This window comes from Aulonocara sp. 'chitande type north' Nkhata Bay, linkage group LG10, assembly GCF_057382095.1.
Source record: "Aulonocara sp. 'chitande type north' Nkhata Bay isolate Kocher_YH1m ecotype deep benthic linkage group LG10, A_spYH_male_GT1.1, whole genome shotgun sequence".
NCBI lineage: Eukaryota > Metazoa > Chordata > Actinopteri > Cichliformes > Cichlidae > Aulonocara > Aulonocara sp. 'chitande type north' Nkhata Bay.
The window spans coordinates 32,589,927-32,610,074 of NC_141353.1; the positions used below are offsets into that span (position 1 = coordinate 32,589,927).

At 38.8% G+C, this 20,148-nt stretch overlaps 1 protein-coding gene across 1 annotated transcript; it reads left to right on the forward strand.

The window, feature by feature from the left end:
- The first annotated feature begins 84 nt into the window (after positions 1-84).
- On the forward strand, positions 85-13,992 carry rps6ka4 (ribosomal protein S6 kinase A4). Its single transcript, XM_086309547.1, has 18 exons — positions 85-1,318; positions 2,199-2,270; positions 2,769-2,836; positions 3,245-3,395; positions 3,614-3,729; positions 4,947-5,054; positions 5,188-5,268; positions 5,603-5,706; positions 6,730-6,880; positions 6,980-7,141; positions 7,320-7,445; positions 9,072-9,205; positions 9,342-9,435; positions 9,543-9,713; positions 10,970-11,161; positions 11,242-11,401; positions 11,501-11,664; positions 11,760-13,992. Exons 1-18 carry the CDS (start codon positions 1,231-1,233, stop codon positions 11,970-11,972), a joined length of 2,355 nt encoding a protein of 784 aa, XP_086165673.1. The 5' UTR covers positions 85-1,230; the 3' UTR covers positions 11,973-13,992.
- The last annotated feature ends 6,156 nt before the right edge of the window (positions 13,993-20,148 follow it).

Consider the following 20,148-nt stretch of genomic DNA (forward strand, 5'->3'; position numbering starts at 1 on the left):
GTTTCAATACCTTGCACTACTTGCATACCAGTGATAGATAAAATGACTGATCTAGACCCCTGTGAATTTAGGTATAAAATAAGATTTAAACGTACAGAGACATAGGCATTAGTAGCATGCTGGAAAATGTTAATTTTTTTTTTCTAAAGGAAGACAAAGTGTGGCAGAACAAATGAAAAGCATAAACATTAGTAGATTTTTTTTTTTTAATTAATGGAGAGAAAACATTTGACATTTGTTGTAACTACTGGGCAAAACTTGAGCTAGTGTTTGTGGCACAGAATTGCCAGATTTCGTTGAGCTCTTGAGCAATCTCGCTCCGCCCACTCCAGTAGTTCACGTGACTGACCGTCGCCCAGGTTGTGTCGGAAGCATCCTGGTGTTAGCAGTTTGCTAGGCGCTGACAAAAATTATAAAGTGAGATGTAAAATTTTTTATAATGGACGAATATATTAGTTTGTGACTACTGGTGACAAAGAAGACAAGGAACTACACAAACTGGCCTTTTCCAACATGGTCAGTTCGCTGGTAGTTGAAGAGGCCAGTTAACACTGCTAACAAAACACCAGCGGTTAGCTAACGTTCAAACTTTGACGGACAAATGCAGTCATTTGCTAGTTAGCTGCTACCGCTACCCTGCCAATTTACTACCACACCAGCTGGCTAGGTAACACGTCTTGTTATTATACGGTAGTTAGCGTTGAAGCTGTTTACACACCGACTATAACGCGTTGTTTTGACCAGTCGCTTATATAACCGAAGGTTTAACGTTATTACCAATTAACGTCAGCTAACTTATGAATAATGACTAGTTATTTAGCTAATGCTAACATTAGCAACTTAAACTGTTAGTTAAATTTCAACTGCAGATAACACATACAGTTACTCAGACTACATAATTAATACCGACGATCATTGACACAGTAACGGGAAAAAACAACATCTTCTAAGTAGCAGGAATATGAATCTTCTTTCTGATTGATTTCGACCAATCACATGAGATAAATAATGCCAAACACCAGGATGCCAAACGAGTGGGGATTAAGGTTTGGGCAACAGCATTGTCTGGAATACAGCTGTCCGCTCATTTTGATAATCCTTGTCTCCTTCACAATGCAGCCACAGTAGATTGTTTTAACTGCTGAGTGTAAAACGCAAAATCTCGTAAATAAGAAAACACCAGACAAACCAATTTCATCGCAAAGTCTGTAGTCCACTTTTCTTTAAAATATGTCTGGGGACGCATCTGATAGTAGTGAAGACTCTGATGGAAAAACAAATGAAAGGGCCTGTACTGTCAAGCACCAAATCACCAATGGTAAGTCAGTCATATTGTCTGTTATCACTGTATGTAATCATAATAATAACCATAGCCACAAAGGAAACATCTGTGTACTGTAATTCATCTCATCATTTAAATAACACCGCACGAATGCAGTTTGTTCCTTTTTTGATGTGCTGATTCAACCCCACAGCTAACATCACCACATCAGTTTTTTTTTTTCTGTAAAATGTTTATCCGATTTTAAAATACCTTTCCTTTTCCATATATATGTGTATATATATGTGGGCTGTACAATATATTCACACACTGGAGTTCCATTATATTAAAGTTATAAAGCAGCGAAATATAATGTAACCAAAAAATTTGTCATAAGTTTTTAATGGACAATGCATCTGTCATTGAATTGATTTTAGAGTGTAAATTTACAAAGAAAAATCCTCACAGATAAAATCAAGTAAATCAGAGAATTGCTGTTGTACTCTCCCTCCAAGAGTAGTAAAGTCAAGCTGTAAATGTGGCTGTAGTGTAATAAACAGTGTGAGTGGATGTTTTTCACCAGCTGTCACAGGTGAAGTGAAGTGATCTGCTTAGTGGCTCACTGGATAGATTGTAGATTTTAAGTAGAGCAACCTTTTAATCTATAGAGAGGGTACATCAAAGTGCATTCATGGATTATAACACAAGAAAAGGCACATTGGTAAAGCATTTGCTAATATCAAGACATATGGTATGTCTTTTTGTATTTTAATATACTTGGGAAAAACCAGCCAGAAAAGTACACCACTTTATTTGTGTAGAAAGCTTCCCTTAAAAGATAGAGCTCAGTGTGGCTTGTCTTTTTTAAAACAAAAACTTGAACAGAAATAGAAATGTAAACACTGTTCTTGTCTTTTATTTTTCTTTCTACTACTAGCTAACTTCACAGGTCACACTGAAAGAGTCGGCATGGAGAACTTTGAGCTGCTGAAGGTCTTGGGCACTGGAGGTAAGGATCTGCATGTAGCACTGAATAGAATGAAATGAAGATGAAGCTGTTGTCAAAGGTCAAGTACTGGTATGAGATATACTTAAAGCAGACTTGGTTGATTCCCCTGGCTTGGATAGTATTTTGAAGGCAAAGTGTTTATAATTGATATTTGTAGTTTGTAAGTTAAAATGTTTCATGTCATTTATATTCTCATTTAAATGTTACAGCATGAAAAATATCTGATGATTAACAGGGAATCCATATGCTGTTGATGTTACTGATTAGCTACAGGAGATCCTGGTGGCTATTTCCATCAACAATTGAACACCTAATTAAATTTAATGAGTGAGAATGATTCAGATTTCTGCAGATTTGATTAATCTTGCTGCCTGTTCACCGAGTATTTATGTCTTGAAGTGGAAACCATCTCTTTTAGGCACAATCCGATGGTGTATCTGTGTTTGCTCTGTTTGCTTGTTTACCATCAGCAGTAATTTTCAATATTTGTTTGTCTAGCTTACGGGAAAGTGTTTTTGGTCAGGAAGAACAGCGGCCATGATGTGAGCCAGCTCTATGCTATGAAGGTAATTTTATTAGTGTTGTAATTCAATGAATGTACATTTTAAAGCAGGTTTTTTAGCTAAAAATGTAAATTACTAGTCTGTGCTTTAAAATAAGTCATTAATTATGATTTTATTAACATTTTATAACCATTTTGTGTAAAATGTAAATGAGTTGGCTAATTATCTAAAGCCAATATTAGATTAAACATGGTACAGTGACAGCACATCAGATGTTAAAACCAAGAAATGATCTTTTTTTTTTCCATTTTATTTGCTCGTTTTGGATTTGATGCAAGCCGTTGGGTTGTATAATGTCCTTCTCTTGGACATGATTGCAGCATGTTGCAACATACCCCAAAGCGAAGTGCCATTCACTGAAAGTTCACGGAAGGAATGGAGAAGTTTAATTTATTTTGGTCACTGCCCTAGGTGTTAAAGAAAGCCGCTATCGTTCAGAAGGCAAAGACAACAGAACATACTCGCACTGAGAGACAAGTCCTGGAGCACATCCGCCAGTCTCCCTTCCTGGTTACTCTTCACTATGCCTTTCAGACTCAGAGCAAACTACATCTCATCCTGGGTGAGACACCGGGGTGGGACACTGGGAAAAATGTACCAAATATAGAGAACTCTTCTCTCTTGAAACACTGAAGGTCTTCTTTATGTTTCTGTCTTATACTGTATGTGTTTTTGTTGGCATTTCTTTTTTTTTCTTTTTTGGACAATGTGTGTTTGTGTAGTTCTTTGTATTATGTCTATTCAAGCTCCCTGTGTATTTGTTTGTGTGTGTGAGTACAGACTATGTGAGCGGTGGGGAGATGTTCACTCATTTGTACCAGCGGGATCACTTTCCAGAAGAGGCAGTACAGATTTATATTGGAGAAATAATTCTGGCTCTAGAACACTTGCACAAGGTGAGGATTATTGTTTCCAGTTTTTACACATGCTAGAGTTATTGCTTTAATTTTGGCTAGAGCCTGCTGCTTACACAAACTAAGCATTTTAGCGATATGATACTTTTCATAGAATTGGGGTTGTGAGGCCAGAGACGCAACCCCAACTTACTCCTATTTTAAGCTCTAGGTTGTGGTCTTTTAGCTCTGGTTTCATCAAAACAAGCTGATGGTTAAAGAAGTAAGCCTTTCATCTGTTAAGCATTTAACTTTATTCACCAGATTAATGTTACGTTAGCTCCATAAACACTAGGTTGCGTTCACATTGTTGTATACAGATTGATAAAGTCAGCAGTATTGTGTTTCTGTGTATACATGACACATGCTGCTTTCTCTGCTTAGATAATACTGCTTTTAAAGTGAATGACATCAGTAAATTTTCATTGTGTAAACGGTCTGTTGAAGCCAGCAATATTATGCACCCCATGTCTGAAAAGAGCTTTTGTCATTTAGTGTTGAACAGGAAGTCTGAGTTTCTTTATTGTGAGAAATACTCTGAAGCTCATAGAAGTGGTTTCCTAATGATGTTTCACAGCTACTTTAGTTTTAGATTTATCTTTAAAGTAGGTGTGCACCAGTGGCCTTAAATGATACTCATGACTTCTTTGAGTAGTTACACAAACCACTACATGGAGGGTGATTGGGTGCATTTTCAAGGTCCTTTTTAAAACATAACGAGTGTGTTCTTGAGGGTTTTATTTGGAAGCATTTCAGCCATCTCTTTGTAAATTATGACCTTCACTAGGTATCCTAAGATCACATTGCAGCACTTAAGTTATGAGATAGTCGATTTGTGTTTAAATTAGTGTCCAAAGAAATTGTCCAGCCACATTGGCTGAAAATCCTGCAGACTTTCACGAGTCGTTCCTTTTATAAATAATATCAAATAAAAGCATTTTAACAACAGCAACTTTGGGGACTAGTATTTCCTGCATTATAGGCTTGCTGTTGTTTGGACAGTTATTTGTTTTGACACATTTTGGGATTAGGACCCCTAGCTGGGATTAGAAAATGCTGTGATTACTAAAAAATAACAGATACATACCGTAAGTGGCCACTTTTTCCTTTTTGGTTGTAAAAATGTTTTTAGGGTTTCTCTGTTTGCACTGCCTGCTGTCTCTGTTCACAAATTACAGCTTTTAACATGAATGCCACTGGTAAATTTTCATTGTGTACAGCTTGGGATTGTGTACCGAGACATCAAATTGGAAAACATTCTTCTAGACAGTGATGGCCATGTGGTATTGACAGATTTTGGGCTCAGCAAAGAGTTTCTGGAAGAAGATGTAAGTAAATCTAAAACTACAGTGTGAGCATAGCAATGTGTACATGTAAATAATACCTGGGGTGTTTAACTGTTACCACAATCCAAACTGAAATACATTTTTTTTAAGTATGCTTGTTTTCTGATCATCACAGAAGGGGAGGACCTACTCTTTCTGTGGCACCATTGAGTACATGGCTCCTGAAATCATCAGAGGGAAATCAGGACATGGCAAGGTAAAAAAAAAAAGAATAACAAGGGAGCAAATGCAGGTTTTGGTGTTAAGATCATCGGTTATTTGAAAGATTTTGAATGGTCACATATTGTGCACAAAATAATATTTAAATTAATGTTTATATTTACATGTATCAGTGTACGGGGAAGGCTTAAACATTTAACACTACAGATGCTTTAAGACTCATGACTTTGGGCCAGTGTGGTGAATCAAAGATGACTTTAATATCTTTGTTATGGAAGGCAGTACCGCCTCAAAAAACCCACCTTTAAATAATTCACAGTGAAAATTCCTTGTCCTCTTTATTGTGCTTTTCAAGCTGTATTCTGCTTCAGTCAGTAGATTGGTGGAGTCTTGGGATCCTGATGTTTGAGTTGCTGACAGGTGCGTCTCCTTTTACCCTGGAGGGAGAGAGGAACTCCCAAAGCGAGGTGTCAAAGTGAGTACTGTGCAATCCCATCTCCATAAATCATCTGCCTGGCCCTTCTTAACTCATTCAAATTGTCTCTGTTATTAGCTGTGTTTTACTAATAAATGAACCCATCGGCTGATGCTGATTTTTATGGGAGTGAAAAAGAATTAATGAACCTAAAAAACTGAGAAAATGTACCATTTTAAGAAAAATTTGAATTTAGTGTAGTTGCACATCTTAAAAAGTTGAACAGGGGCAACAAAAGACACTGAAAAGAAACAGTTAGAGCAGGGGTCCCCAACTCCAGGCCTCCTCCAGGTGTCCTGCAGGTTTTAGATCTCACCCTGGGTCAACACACCTGAATCAAATGATTAGTTCATTACCAGGCCTCTGGAGAACTGCCAGACATGTTGAGGAGATAATTTAACCATTTGAATTAGCTGTGTTGGATCACGGACACATCTAAAAACTGCAGGACACCGGCCCACGAGGCCTGGAGTTGGGGACCCCTGAGTTAGAGGAACATAGGATCCTATATCAGATAAGAATGGGACAATATTCATCTCTTCTATGTGCTATTGTGAATAAAATATGGGTTTATGAAATTCAGCATTTATATTTAGCTCATCCCAAGTTTTTCTAAATTTGCGTTGTGTATTATTGACTGACATTCTTTACATTGTAAAGAATGTATATAGAAAAGGAAAACATGAAGGTCATTGCTGATGAAGTTTCCACAACAGCAGTTCAGAAACTAGTTGGCTCAGAAACTAGTTGCTCAAACTGTGATGTGTTTTCTGTTTGCGACACTTTCAGTGCTGCTGAAACAGTACTGAGAGTGTTGTAAACAATAGAGTTAGTGGCAGCTTTGCTGGGCAAAGTATGTGATGCCACAATTTCTGCATGATCCCAAGAATAATTTTGTGCCTCATGTTGTGTAAAAAATCTTATCGGCCATTATTGGAGGAGCATGAATGTTGACACAGTTGTATTCTTGTCCATTGTTTCTGTATGTTAGCAAAATGTTTATATCTTCCCTTTGCCCTTCAGACGTATTTTGCGCTGTGACCCGCCGTTTCCCTCTATGATTGGACCCATTGCTCAGGATCTGCTGAAAAAGTTGTTGGTGAAAGATCCCCACAAGAGGCTGGGATCTGGACCGCGGGGGGCTGAAGATATCAAGGCACATCCTTTCTTCAAGGTCCGATGTCCCTTAACTGTCTATCACTTAAACATCTTTTCCCCTGTAACCTCAGTTCATTCATCTGTAACTCTTTCATTCTCCTTTTCTGCCTCACAGGGACTGAACTGGGATGACTTAGCACAAAAGAAGGTTGCAAGTCCATTCAAGCCAGAGCTGAAGAGCGAACTCGATGTGGGGAACTTTGCAGAGGAATTCACTGGGATGGATCCTGTTTATTCTCCAGCCAGCACACCCCCGAGCACAGATCGTCTGTTCCAGGTCAGTCATCATCACCTCCACACTGATTCTATCAAATGTTTCTACAAACATGACCTGTAAGCATTATTTAACTTTACAATCTGAAAAGTGCAACAAGTGCTTGTTAATAAGTAAAGGCTGTAATAATTCTTCAGTGAGCTACATCATAGTTACACCTAACACATCTCCTCTGTTTTAGGGCTATTCTTTCATTGCACCCTCCATCTTGTTCAATAAGAACGCAGTCATGGGAGACTTTGTTGAAACCCAAATTGGTGCTGACCGACCAGCTTCTGCTTCTGTCCAACGCAGCGCAATGTTACAGGTATGATCTGTATGGGTGTTTTCAAATAATTCTGTGATATGTTTGGTTTCAGGACTGTTTGTTAACAGAAAAGAAGGAAAAGAGCAGGAGAAGCTAAATTATTAACTGAAGTTGGTTTGTTTTATCTGACAGGATGCTTTGTATTATTAAATAATATTCAAGACACTTTGTACTGATCTCGGTAAACAGCACAAAAATCTATTTGGAACAGAAAAAGTTTGTCAGGCTGTTTAGTTGACATTTATCACCTGCGTGTGAAAGGTGTCAGACTCAACTCAGCAATATTTTTAGCTCGTCTTTTAAAAAAATGTTCCAAAATCTTCCAGAAGTCAAAGAAATTCGCAGCTATTACTTTATGTTATTAGATTTATAAAAGATGTAAGCTGGAATTTTAAAATACTGTTGTCATCCAGATTCTAATTACAGTGATAAACAATAAATTATGTTTATATGCAAAAGTAAAATTTCTGTGTAGGTTCTCAGTATTCCGGGTCATGGTAGTCTGTGAAGCTGGGAAAGAGAGTGAATTTAAATAGGTCGAGTCACTTTCTTTCCAAGCTCCTTAGGCAAATGTGAAATGTATTTTTAGATCAATCCAGAATTGTTACTTCATAGTAATTCCTTCCCTGATAATAGCAGTGTAAGATATAAGGTTTATTTTTTTGTAAAGCACTACATATAAAATACTAATTAAAGCAAAACTATTATCCAAGTTATATAGTTGGGGAATTAAAAATAAAAGTATCTCTTTATATAGAGAGTGTACCCAGCTAGTGATAAATTTATACATATTACTTATTAATATATTCATGTAAGAGGCACAATTTAAAGTGGATCTACTGTGCTCCTGCTCAATGATCGGACTCTCAGACTGTACTAGAGTAGCTTTGCATATTCATATTTCGAAATAATCCTGTGTAACCTTATACTGAGCCAAGATGAGGCCCCTGAGTTTACCCACAATCTGAATAAAGCCCTTCAGTCATCTGATTGGGTTCCCGTCATAAACAGGAAGTTTGAACAGCAGATTGGTGAGCGTTCTGTGCTCAGAGTCATGTGTTTGTCTAAGATGATGATATAAGAGATAATCTACGGATGACAATGAGTGAGCAGAAAATGCTGCCTGAAACTGAAAATTTGGAGCTATCTGAAGGCTGAGCTTTGTTCTCAAAGAAATTACTTGCACAAACGCTGACTTCATGATTTATTTAAAATTTTTGTTCTGTTTAAAATAGAATACAGTGTTGTAAAGGTTTATATACAGATATGACAGAAAATTGGCAAAAACATATTATGTGGACTTTGAGGAAAGCTTACAAACAGTGCTTAACAAGCATTCCTGTTTTAGGCCAAAATGTCTTAACCAGTTTGACCTGTCTTAGGACGCAGAGTTTGATGACATGTTGTACTTTGTAAAACTTTGTGTTTTACAAAGTACAACATGTTTTATCTTTCCAAATTACTTTTTCAGTTTTAAGGTATTTCTCTTTACAAATGTGGGAGCTGAATTTCAAGGTTGCTTCATGTAAAGGTCAAAATATCCCTTTAGCTTTGCTGGGGCCATGTCTATTGCCTGAAGTATAATAATCTCCTTTGATGGCTCAATGCTATGTTTTTTTTGTTCAGGAATCCCAGTTTTTTCAGCACTATGAGCTGTGTTTTCAAGGACCACCTCTAGGCGAGGGTAGTTTCTCTGTGTGCAGGAAATGCAAACACAAGCAAACTGGCCATGAGTACGCCGTCAAGATCGTCAGCCGTAGGTGAGCAGAGATGAAATACTTCTTAGTACAGTGCTCTTTAACAGATCTGTGTCCATGTGTCAATACTTTACTGTATCACAGTACCGCTGGAACGTAAAGGTGACTGAATGCCCTTAATGTTGTCTTTCTTTGTTAGAATGGAGGCAAACACTCATAGAGAGATTGCTGCCTTGAGGCAGTGTGAGTCTCACCCCAACATCGTCAAGTTGTATGACATCTTTACTGATCAGGTAGAATGGACAATACATAGGATAAAGATAAAAATGATGTATTGGTCAATATTAAGCTACACATAAAAACATCAGCCCTCATGGCCTTCTCTGCATGTCTCTGTCAGTATCACACATATTTAGTGATGGAGCTTCTGCGAGGTGGGGAGTTGTTGGAAAGGATCAAGAGGAAGAAACTGTTTGGCGAGGCAGAGGCCAGTCAGCTGTTACAGAGCCTGGTCTCAGCTGTCAGCTTCATGCACGAGGCTGGAGTCGTACACAGAGACCTCAAACCAGAGGTGGGTGGAGATTTGATAACTTTATCATTCCTGACAATATATATATATAACACGCATGTTTAAAAAGGTAGAAAAAAAGAGTCTTGTAACTGGGGATCTGCTGTCTCATATGTGAGAGATGTGTGTGACGTTATTATTTTTTCAGCATGACTTTTACATGATGTAATCCGGGTTAAAAAGGTTTTTTTTTAAAAAGAGAGAGCGACAATCACTGATTGTCCAAAACATGGACGTTGCCATCATGATGTCACTCACTGGTTTTTGGACTGCATTTTGAAGCTTCTCCATAAATTTAATGTTTTCAAATGACAGACTGGTGTATCAACTACCAAACGTGAGCAATGAACAGACACAGATATCTGCTAATTAGCCTTACGTAGGAGAGGTAACACACTAAAAACAAATGAATTCACCAAAACTGAAGCACAAATATTATTTGTCTAATAATTCTATTTAAAATGCTCTTGAAGGCCCCAGCAGCACACACATGTAGGAGGGAGCAAGTTCAGTGACTTTAAGTGGTGCACGTGAAGCCTAGCAGACACTGATTGGCTGCTCCTTTTGTTGGACCCAAAGCAGCTGTGCCAGCAACTTCAACATTTAAATGAATAAGTTTGAAAAAAATTACAAAAATAAAATTGGAAACTGTCCACAGACGTCAAAACCACTTTTGTACCAGGCTATAAACATGTTTTCATTTAATGCTGTTTAGTTGTTTTTTTTTAATGGAAGTCTGTCAAGGCTGAATCGTTTTAGGAGCCAGCCTCAAATTTCCGATTTAGGAACAGCAGTTTTTGGCACTTCTATTTTGGCTTAATTTTTCACCTCTGCAGGCTACTGCTCGACAACAGCACATGATGTGACTTTTGTGGTGCTTTTCAAAATGAAAGCAGAAGATTACACACACACACACACACACACACACACACTCCCTTCTTAAGATGGCTGCACGGTTTAATCAACTGAAGAAGGCTTTTATATGGTGTGCATAATGATTGTGAATGAGACATGTTGGCAAATATCACCTAATAACTTTAAGATGTCTCTAGTATGGCTTTTATTTTGATGCACACCTAAAAGGATTAGAACTGTTTATTTGCACTGTCTGTTTACACATAAGTTCTGGTACATGCCAACCGGTGGTGGCTGTCATACTCGTATTTACTAATAGTCTTTACTCTGTCAGGAAAATTGAATCTTAATGTGTAAGTAAAATAAGAGCTGATCCTCATGGCTTTTGTTTGTTTACCTTACAGAACGTGCTGTTTGCAGATGAGGGGGAGGACTCTGTGCTGAAAGTAATAGATTTTGGATTTGCTCGCCTGTGCCCTGCAGGCAGTGCCCCCCTGCAGACTCCCTGCTTCACGCTGCAGTATGCAGCACCAGAGCTTTTCGAGAGTGCAGGATATGATAAAGCCTGTGACCTCTGGAGTCTCGGGGTCATCCTGGTAATTGAATCTGAATATGTTGATTTTTATCATAGCTCGGCTGACTGAATACTAATGACCCTTGTGTGCGTCTTTCTCAGTACACCATGCTCTCAGGCCAGGTGCCATTTCAGAGTGAGCAGCGTGGAATGACCTCATCATATGCTGCTGACATCATGCAAAAAATAAAAGAGGGGGATTTCTCATTGGATGGGGAGCCCTGGAAGGGTGTGTCAGAGGATGCCAAAGAGCTTGTTAAAGGTACTGAATATGTTTGTTCTTAGTTTGCTTTAGTTGAGATAAATGCCTGTTGAATTTCCTCTATTGCTTGCTTGTTTGTGTCTCTTTTCCTGTTTTAAGGCCTGCTAACAGTGGATCCAGAGAGCCGTCTCAAACTCTCTGATCTGAAAGAGAACAGCTGGCTTCAGGGTGGAGCATCCATGTCCACCACTCCTTTGTGCACGCCAGATGTGCTCGAGTCCAGTGGGCCCACTGTCCGCACTTATGTCAATGCTACCTACAAGGTAATAGATTGGTGTGAAAAACTTCTAAAAGGTCTCAGAAAGAATCTTAAATAAATGTATTTTATCTCACTTTTGTCGCCTTCCACTCTCACCAGGCTTTCAACCGAGGTAAGCGAGAAGGCTTCTTTCTGAAAAGTGTCGACAATGCTCCCCTTGCGAAACGACGAAAGATGAAGATGACCAGCACAGGAGTAGAGACCCGATGGAGTTCATCCTCTTCTTCTTCGTCTTCTTCCACTTCATCCACTGCCTCTGCAACAGCATCCAAAACACAGCCAAAGCAAGCCGTGATCCCAAAGCAGAGCTAGCCTGGCAACAGAACAGGGAGAAAGTGTTACGTGCTTGTACAGTAGCACAACGTCCTCCAGCAGTCAGTTAAAAAAAGCAAAAGCATACTGACAAATGAGAACACTGTCTTCACTTCATGTAAAATATAATTCCACTTTAACAGCTGCAGGTTTTCATTCCTAACGCTGTATTCTTTAAAAAACAAAACATGTATTTTCTGTGGTGGAAGAGGAGGCCTGACTGTCAGAAACTTTTAATACTTATTCAGTATTCACTCACTTTATTTTGGTGAGATCGCACACTAAAAGTTAAAAATGAGACATTTACCTGGTTTCACTGTGGGTAAGAAACAGTGCCTGGCTACATAGGGAAAAGGGAAAAAAGGAGCCATAAATAAGCAGAAGCCATATACAAAGCAAAAGAAGTGAATACATCCATTAAGTCATTGTGAAGAGGCACACATTTGTACACGGCAAATGAACAGTCCTTCCAGTAATTTGCAGGTTTAATTCTTTGATTGTACTGCTGAGTTTTTTGCCACAAATATAATGATTAACACAAAAACTGCAGAAGTCGACACTGTGCTCTGTTAAGAGCGAGCAAGATTCAGGTGTTTGCAGAGAATGTCAAATGATCAAATGGTTTAAAAAAAAAAAAAAAAAGCAGCAAATTTCTGGAAGGATGGAGCACAGAGAGAGATTACTGTGGGGTGCAAAACCTTAAGGATTCTATAGGATGATTAATGCTGTCAGTCTTTGCAAAGAAGCTGCACCTGCAGTACACTACTCACTGTACGGATCCCACTGAACACTTTGAGGAGCTGGGATTATGTGGCTCTGAAGAAGTGTTTTGATTGTGTGTCAAGATGTGTCCAACAGTAGCAGCTGTTTAAAACAAAAAAAAGACATGGAGACACAGAAGCAGACATGCAGTGGAGTGCGATTTTCATCATGCTTGCTGTATATTACTCGCGCTATTGTGCCTGTCTGAAAATTTCTAGCATGCTAATCTGTTGTGATGATGGACTGTAAGAACTTTTTCTATTTTTGGTATCTTTGAGTCATTGAAAAAAAAGTTACTTGGAGTATTTTCTGTTTTTCTACGCTACCAAGTGCAGCTCAAGTGTTTGCACGTAGATGGAAGCCGAATGTGGCTGGTGATTTTGAACGCACATCGCCTTTGTGAACTTTGAATGATTATTACAGTTTTTATTCCTGATGGTATCAAATGCGGGCGGTAGTCTGATTGCAAGGTTGATGCTCAACGATTAAGCTCATCCAGGCTGGCTTTCGTCTTTATTTTTCCACAGAAGTGATTTTAAAACATTTGATGGCTTTGAACTTCAAATTACGTTTCAGAATGAGACACCTAATTGTGACTTTTTTGGTTGTTTTTTTAAGGATGGGGCCACCATCCTATGAGAGCTTTGTATATAATCATCATGCTTTAGAGAAAAAATAATGTATGTAATGATTTGAAATTGATCAGCTGTTTGGGTGGTATATTGTAATGTTTTTTAATGGACTTGCCTCTTTTTTTTCTTTTTTACATGTTGCACAGTCAGTTGATCAGTTAACACACATTTCAGCTTTAAAGGTGCTTTCACTGATATTTATTACATGTAATTGATTTTTAATGCTGTGGTAATGGGATTATCATAATTTGGCTCTTGTTGTGTACCAGCCCGGCGTGAATGTTGCTGTATGATAACTGAGTGGCGATGGGAGATTGGTTGTATTGATATTTCTGAACCAGATGAAGCATAATTGCAAGTTACTGTAATATTTTCCTGTTGTTGTTTGAAGCCGTTGTCTGTTTGAAGGTAACCGGTTGTTTGTTTGGTATTTTTACTTAAGAAACTGCTTTTATTGATATTGGTATTATTTGGTTGCCATAGATATTCTCTCTTCTCTTTTCCCGAGCATTATTTTACTGAGTTGCACTGTCTCTGGTGTTGTTGCTGGGATTTGTCTTTTTGCACCGCAATGTTTTTATTTTATTTTTTTGGCTGGTGCAAAATAAACATTACTTTTCAATAGATTACTGTGTGGTTTGTCTTCTCGGTGTTGTAATTGTGCTGTAATGCTTGAAATCGCAGTGCTCAGAGGGTTGGAGACCCCAAATGAGAATTTGTTCAAACATACTTCATTGTGCACGAGCCCTGATAGCACTTCTATTTGATTAAGGCTATTTTATGAATGTACCTTTTTTTTGACAGAGGGAGGGAAGTGGCCAACATTCCCTCATACATCTGTGATTTAACCTCCTAGGACCTGGCGTCCACATATGTGGACATCACATTTTGGGTTATTTAGGCAAGGCAAGGCAAGGCAAGGCAAGTTTATTTGTATAGCACAATTCAACAACAAGGTGATTCAAAGTGCTTTACAGAGACATTAGAAACAAGAACAAATAAAAAGCATGATTTAAAATTGATTAAAACAAGCAAATAAACTAACTAACTAATTAACAAACAAACAAACAAACAACAGTATATAAAATCAAAACAGATAAAATCAGAACAGTAGATAAAATCAGTAGTTAAATGTAAGTTTTGAAATTTAAGCTTAAAGTGTGGATTTGGTGCTTTATTCAAATGCAGCTGAGAACAGGTGAGTCTTCAACCTGGATTTAAATAAACTGAGTGTTTCAGCTGATCTGAGGCTTTCTGGGAGTTTGTTCCAGATATAAGGAGCATAAAAGCTGAATGCAGCTTCTCCGTGTCTGGTTCTGACTCTGGGAACTGATAAAAGACCGGATCCAGATGACCTGAGGGATCTGGATGGTTCATACTGGGTCAGGAGGTCATTGATGTATTTTGGTCCTAAACCATTCAGAGCTTTATAGGCCAGCATCAGAACTTTAAAGTCTATCCTCTGACGGACAGGCAGCCAGTGTAAAGACCTCAGAGCTGGACTGATGTGGTCCACTTTTTTGGTCTTAGTGAGGACTCGAGCAGCAGAGTTCTGAATGAGCTGTAGTTGTCTGACTGATTTTTTAGGTAGACCTGTAAAGATGCTGTTACAGTAATCAAGCCTACTAAAGATGAATGCATGGACTAGTTTTTCCAGGTCCTGTTGAGACATCAGATCTTTTATCCTTGATATATTCTTGAGGTGATAGTAAGCTGACTTTGTTATTGTCTTAATGTGTTTTTCTAAGTTTAGGTCTGCATCCATCACTACACCCAAATTTCTCGCCTGGTTTGTGGTTTTTAGATGTATAGATTGAAGTTCTCTGGTGACCTGTAATCGTTTTTCTTTGGCGCCAAAGACTATTACCTCAGTTTTGTTTTTGTTTAGCTGGAGAAAATTGTGGCACAACCAGTCATTGATTTCCTCAATGCATTTACCAAGAGCCTGTACAGGGCCTTGGTCTCCTGGTGACATTGTGATATATATTTGTGTGTCATCTGCATAGCTGTGATAGTTTATTTTGTTGTTGTTTATAATCTGTGCCAGTGGGAGCATGTAGATGTTAAACAGAAGGGGTCCCAAGATGGAACCTTGGGGAACTCCACATGTGATACTTGTCTGCTCAGATGTGAAGTTACCTATTGATACAAAGTATTTCCTGTTTTCTACGTATGTTTTGAACCAGTTTAGTACAGTTCCTGAAAGACCTGTCCAGTTCTCCAGTCGTTTGAGTAATATGTTGTGGTCAACTGTATCAAATGCTGCACTGAGATCCAGTAAAACTAAGACTGACATTTTTCCACTGTCTGTATTCAGACATATGTCATTAAACACTTTGGTCAGAGCGGTTTCAGTGCTGTGGTTCTGTCTAAAACCTGACTGGAAGGCATCGTAGCAATTATTCTGTTTTAAGAAGTAACTGAGCTGTTGAGAAACTGCTTTTTCAATGATCTTACTTAAAAACGGGAGATTTGAGATCGGCCTGTAGTTGTTCATTTGTGTCTTGTCAAGATTGTCCTTTTTCAGTATAGGTTTGATTACAGCAGTTTTTAGTGATTCTGGAAACACACCTGATAATAAAGAAAAGTTGACGATCTGTAACAGGTCTGACTCTAAAGTCTTTGAGACCTTTTTGAAAAAACTTGTTGGCAGGACATCTAAACAGCAGGAGGAGGAGTTCAGTTGACCTAAGATGTCCTCCAGGTCTTTGCTGTTAATAGGTTGAAACTGTTTCATGGTGTTTAAACAGTTTTTTGGTGGACACAGTACATATCCTGGATCTGCTGTTGATGTACCAATTGCTTGTCTAATTTTTTGGATTTTTTCAGTGAAGAATTTGGCAAAGTCATTGCAGGCCATGGTCGAATGAAGTTCAGCTGCCACTGACACAGGGGGGTTTGTTAGCCTGTCAACTGTAGAAAATAAGACCCGAGCATTATGGCTGTTTTTAGTGATGATGTCAGAGAAGTAGGACCTCCTTGCATTCCTCAGTTGTAAATTATAATTGTGAAGTTTCTCTTTATAAATGTCATAATGAACCTGGAGGTTTGTTTTTCTCCATCTGCGCTCAGCTTTCCTACACTCTCTTTTTTCATTTTTCACCAGTGTGGAGTTTCTCCATGGAGACTTTTTCCTTCCAGAGATAACCTTCACCTTAATGGGAGCAATAGTGTCCATTACATTTAACATGTTAGCATTGAAGCTATTGACGAGCTCATTGACTGACCCTCTGGACAGGTCAGGTGTTAATGGGAAGACCTGGTTAAAGATCTCACTACTGTGTTCAGTTATACACCGTTTTGTGATCACTGTTGTTGATATATTTGTGTGGGCTGAGATTTTACTTTCAAAGAAAACACAGTAATGATCAGACAGGCCCACATCAGACACAGTAACCTTTGAAATGCTCAGGCCTTTGGAGATCAGTAGGTCAAGAGTGTGTCCTCTATTATGTGTGGCCTCTGTTACATGCCGAGTCAGCCCAAAGTTGCCCAGAGTGTTACTCAGGTCTTTAGTCCCTTTGTCCTGAGGGTTGTCCACATGAATGTTAAAATCCCCAGCAATAATTACACAGTCAAAATCAACACAGATCACAGACAGCAGTTCACTGAGGTCATTAAAAAAGTCTGTGCAGTATTTGGGAGGCCTGTAAACATTAAGAAACACAACTTTGGATGGGGCCTTCAGCTGTAAAGCCACATATTCAAAAGACTGAAAACTTCCAGGAGATAGCTGCTTACATTGAAATGATTCATTAAATAAGACAGCAAGACTAAAATACTCAATTTTGCTCTACAAGGGCCTGATATCCACTTACGAGGACATTATACTGCTACTGTTCTATCAAAATTTTAAACGAATATCCTCATATGTGGATCTCATTTTTCTTAAAAACAAAAATAAGGTTAAAAGAATCTGGTAATTCTTTGTTTTTACATTCATTGGGCCCCAATATGCCCAAATATCAAAGAGAAATTAAAAATGCATGCTGTGGAAGAGTTCGGGTCTTAGGAAGTTAAAATAGTTTCTTGTGTAGAATTTCTTTTGATACACATTTTTAGTTTTTGCAAAACAAGAGCTTGCATGTATTTAAGATACAGAGCACTGATTCTTCTAGGGTGAAATGACATTTCACACGCTTAAATCGTATTGCTGATATCCTGTTATAGAAGTAATTAAGTAAAGATAGTCACAAATTGAATTAGGACAGTCACAAAGTGCTGAACACAGTCCACAGAGTCAACTATCCATAGTTGTAGTGGTGGACTTTTCTGCAGCCTTGGTGCCACAAACTGAAAGGCTCTGTACACCACTAGTCTTTAGACGTGTACAGTGAACGCCTCGCAAATTCTTGTCACAGCGAGCAGTAATGTATTTTGTAAGAAGCTGGGATATATAATCTGCAGCTTGGCTGCTTAGTTCTCTGTGTGTTAACACAAGAATTTAAAATGAATCCTAAAATCTACTGGGAGCTGATATAAAGAATATAAAATAGGAGTGATGTGAGGGTACTCACTGTGGTGTTAATAGTCGCAGCATTTTGTAAAGCTTGGAGGTGTGAAAGAGATGATTTGTCCAAGTTGGTTAGCAGAACATTAAAATAATCTAAATGCAGTGACACAAATACATGAATACTTTGTGTCATCCAATTAAAAGGAAAGTTATATTTAAGCATTAGCTTGTATTGCACTCTATAATACACGTTTCACAGTTTATTTTCATTATATTCATTGTGCGTTGCACATAGCAATGAAAGGATGCCACATCGCTCAGTGCGAATTAAAGTCATCAACCTACAGAAGGGCTAAACTCAAAGACACCATAAAAATCAATGTGAAAAAATGATAAGGCAGGCTAGTCCATTTTTGTTGAAATTTCATTGCAGCAACCCAAAATGGTACTCGAGAGTTTCTATGGTCTCCATGTACTTGTATGATCTTATCTGTGAAAAGCACACGGCAGCAGTGGGGGACCTGGCAGTGCTTATCCTGCTCTTCCTTGCACAAAGGAGCAGATTCACCTCCTGTTGATGTTAAACACCTTCTACGGCCATGATTAACAACCCCCTCTACTACTTTACTAACAAGGTCAATATCAATGTAGTTTTACTCACCTGATGCTACACTTTGATTAAAAAGTGTTTGTTTAATTTCTTTTTAGCAATACATGTTTAAAAAAACAGAATTCTTAATAAAAGAAAGAAAAATGGAAAAACTCAGTTTTCTGTGTCTCTTAACAGAGTCTCAAATGTGTGGAGGAGATACCAGGAGACAGGTAATTACTCTACGAGAGCTGCACAGGGCTTTAGAGAGCCATCGACTCAGCAGCAGGATTGGTACCTGCTCCTGTCAGAGCGTTATGACGTGACCTCCAGTCAGCTACTCTTGCAGTTTCTGACAAAACTATCAGAAATGGACTGCATGAGGGTGGCATGTAAGCCTGATGTGTCTTAGTGGGCTCACAGTCTTGCAATGTGCAATTTAATTATGGTTCACCAGAGAATACTAGAACTTTCAGATCTGCCACTAGCACCCCATTCTCTTCACAGATGAGAGCAGGTTACAACATGAAAGAATCTGGAGACGATGTGCGATGCTGCCTGGAACATCATCTGGTAAGACAGGTTTGGAAGTTAGTCAGTGACGGTCTGGAGAAGTAAGGCTTTTGAGGATCGTACAGACCCCTATGTGCTGACTGCTGTTGGATACCAGAGTGTGAAGGCAGTTCTTGGATGATAAAGATGAATCTATCACTGATGTGAGAATAATGTGTGATTTCAGTATTCCCTTGTTTTTCTGAGCAGTGTATATTCTCTACAATCAATTTCACCTTCATATAAAATTCTGGGAAACATACAACATGCCTATTATATTGTTAAGGCAATAATTACTTACTGTATGAGAAGTGCATTTGTTAAACTAGAATACCTGTTTTTGCGTGCAAACAAATGAAAATGTGCTATCTGGATTTGGATTGTGTGGGCAGCAGTCTAAGGAGAGAAGCCAAGACTCCCCTGGCCACCTCCTCCAGCTCATCCGGGGGGTTGGGAGGTGGGGATGAGTCCTGGGTCTGCCCCGGGGCTTCTGAACATTAGGACATGCCTGGAACACCTCACCTAGGTGATTTCCAAACAAACTCAACTGGGTCATATCAATGTGGAGGAGCAGCGGCTCTCAAATGACTGAGCTCCTCACCCTGTCTCTAAGGGAGAGGCCAGCCACCCTTTCATTTCTGTTGCTTGTATCCAAGACCTCCCATAGCTCGTGACCACGAGTGTAGACTGACTTTTAAATCGACATCACCTTTCCAGCTGAGAATCATGGTCTCGGACTTGGAGCTGCTTATTCTTTGCTTCACACTTTTTAATTCCACATATTTTTTTTATTCCACTGCTTCACACTTGGCCGCACATATTAAAATTGCGGTTTAATGTTATGTGCCTCATTATTCATTATTTTCATTATTCTCCATTTGCTCTTTTATGCCGTACCACAACAGTAAATCCTCCTCCAAGGTTAAATATTCCATACAAATGTGGGCTAGATGTTCAGAATCTCCTCTGCCGCTGCTTCTTAGTGAATCAAAACATGTTGACAACGGATGTTTGGCCGCGTGATTGCGTCTGCACGTGTGCTTCCTATAGTCTACGAGCTGATCTGAACACAGAATTGGTCTTTTAATGACTGCATATTTATTCCTGTACTTGGTCTTGATCTTGGTGTCCTGGAACTGTTCACATCTACTGCTGAACCTGTGAACATTAGCTCTATTTTTAGTATGG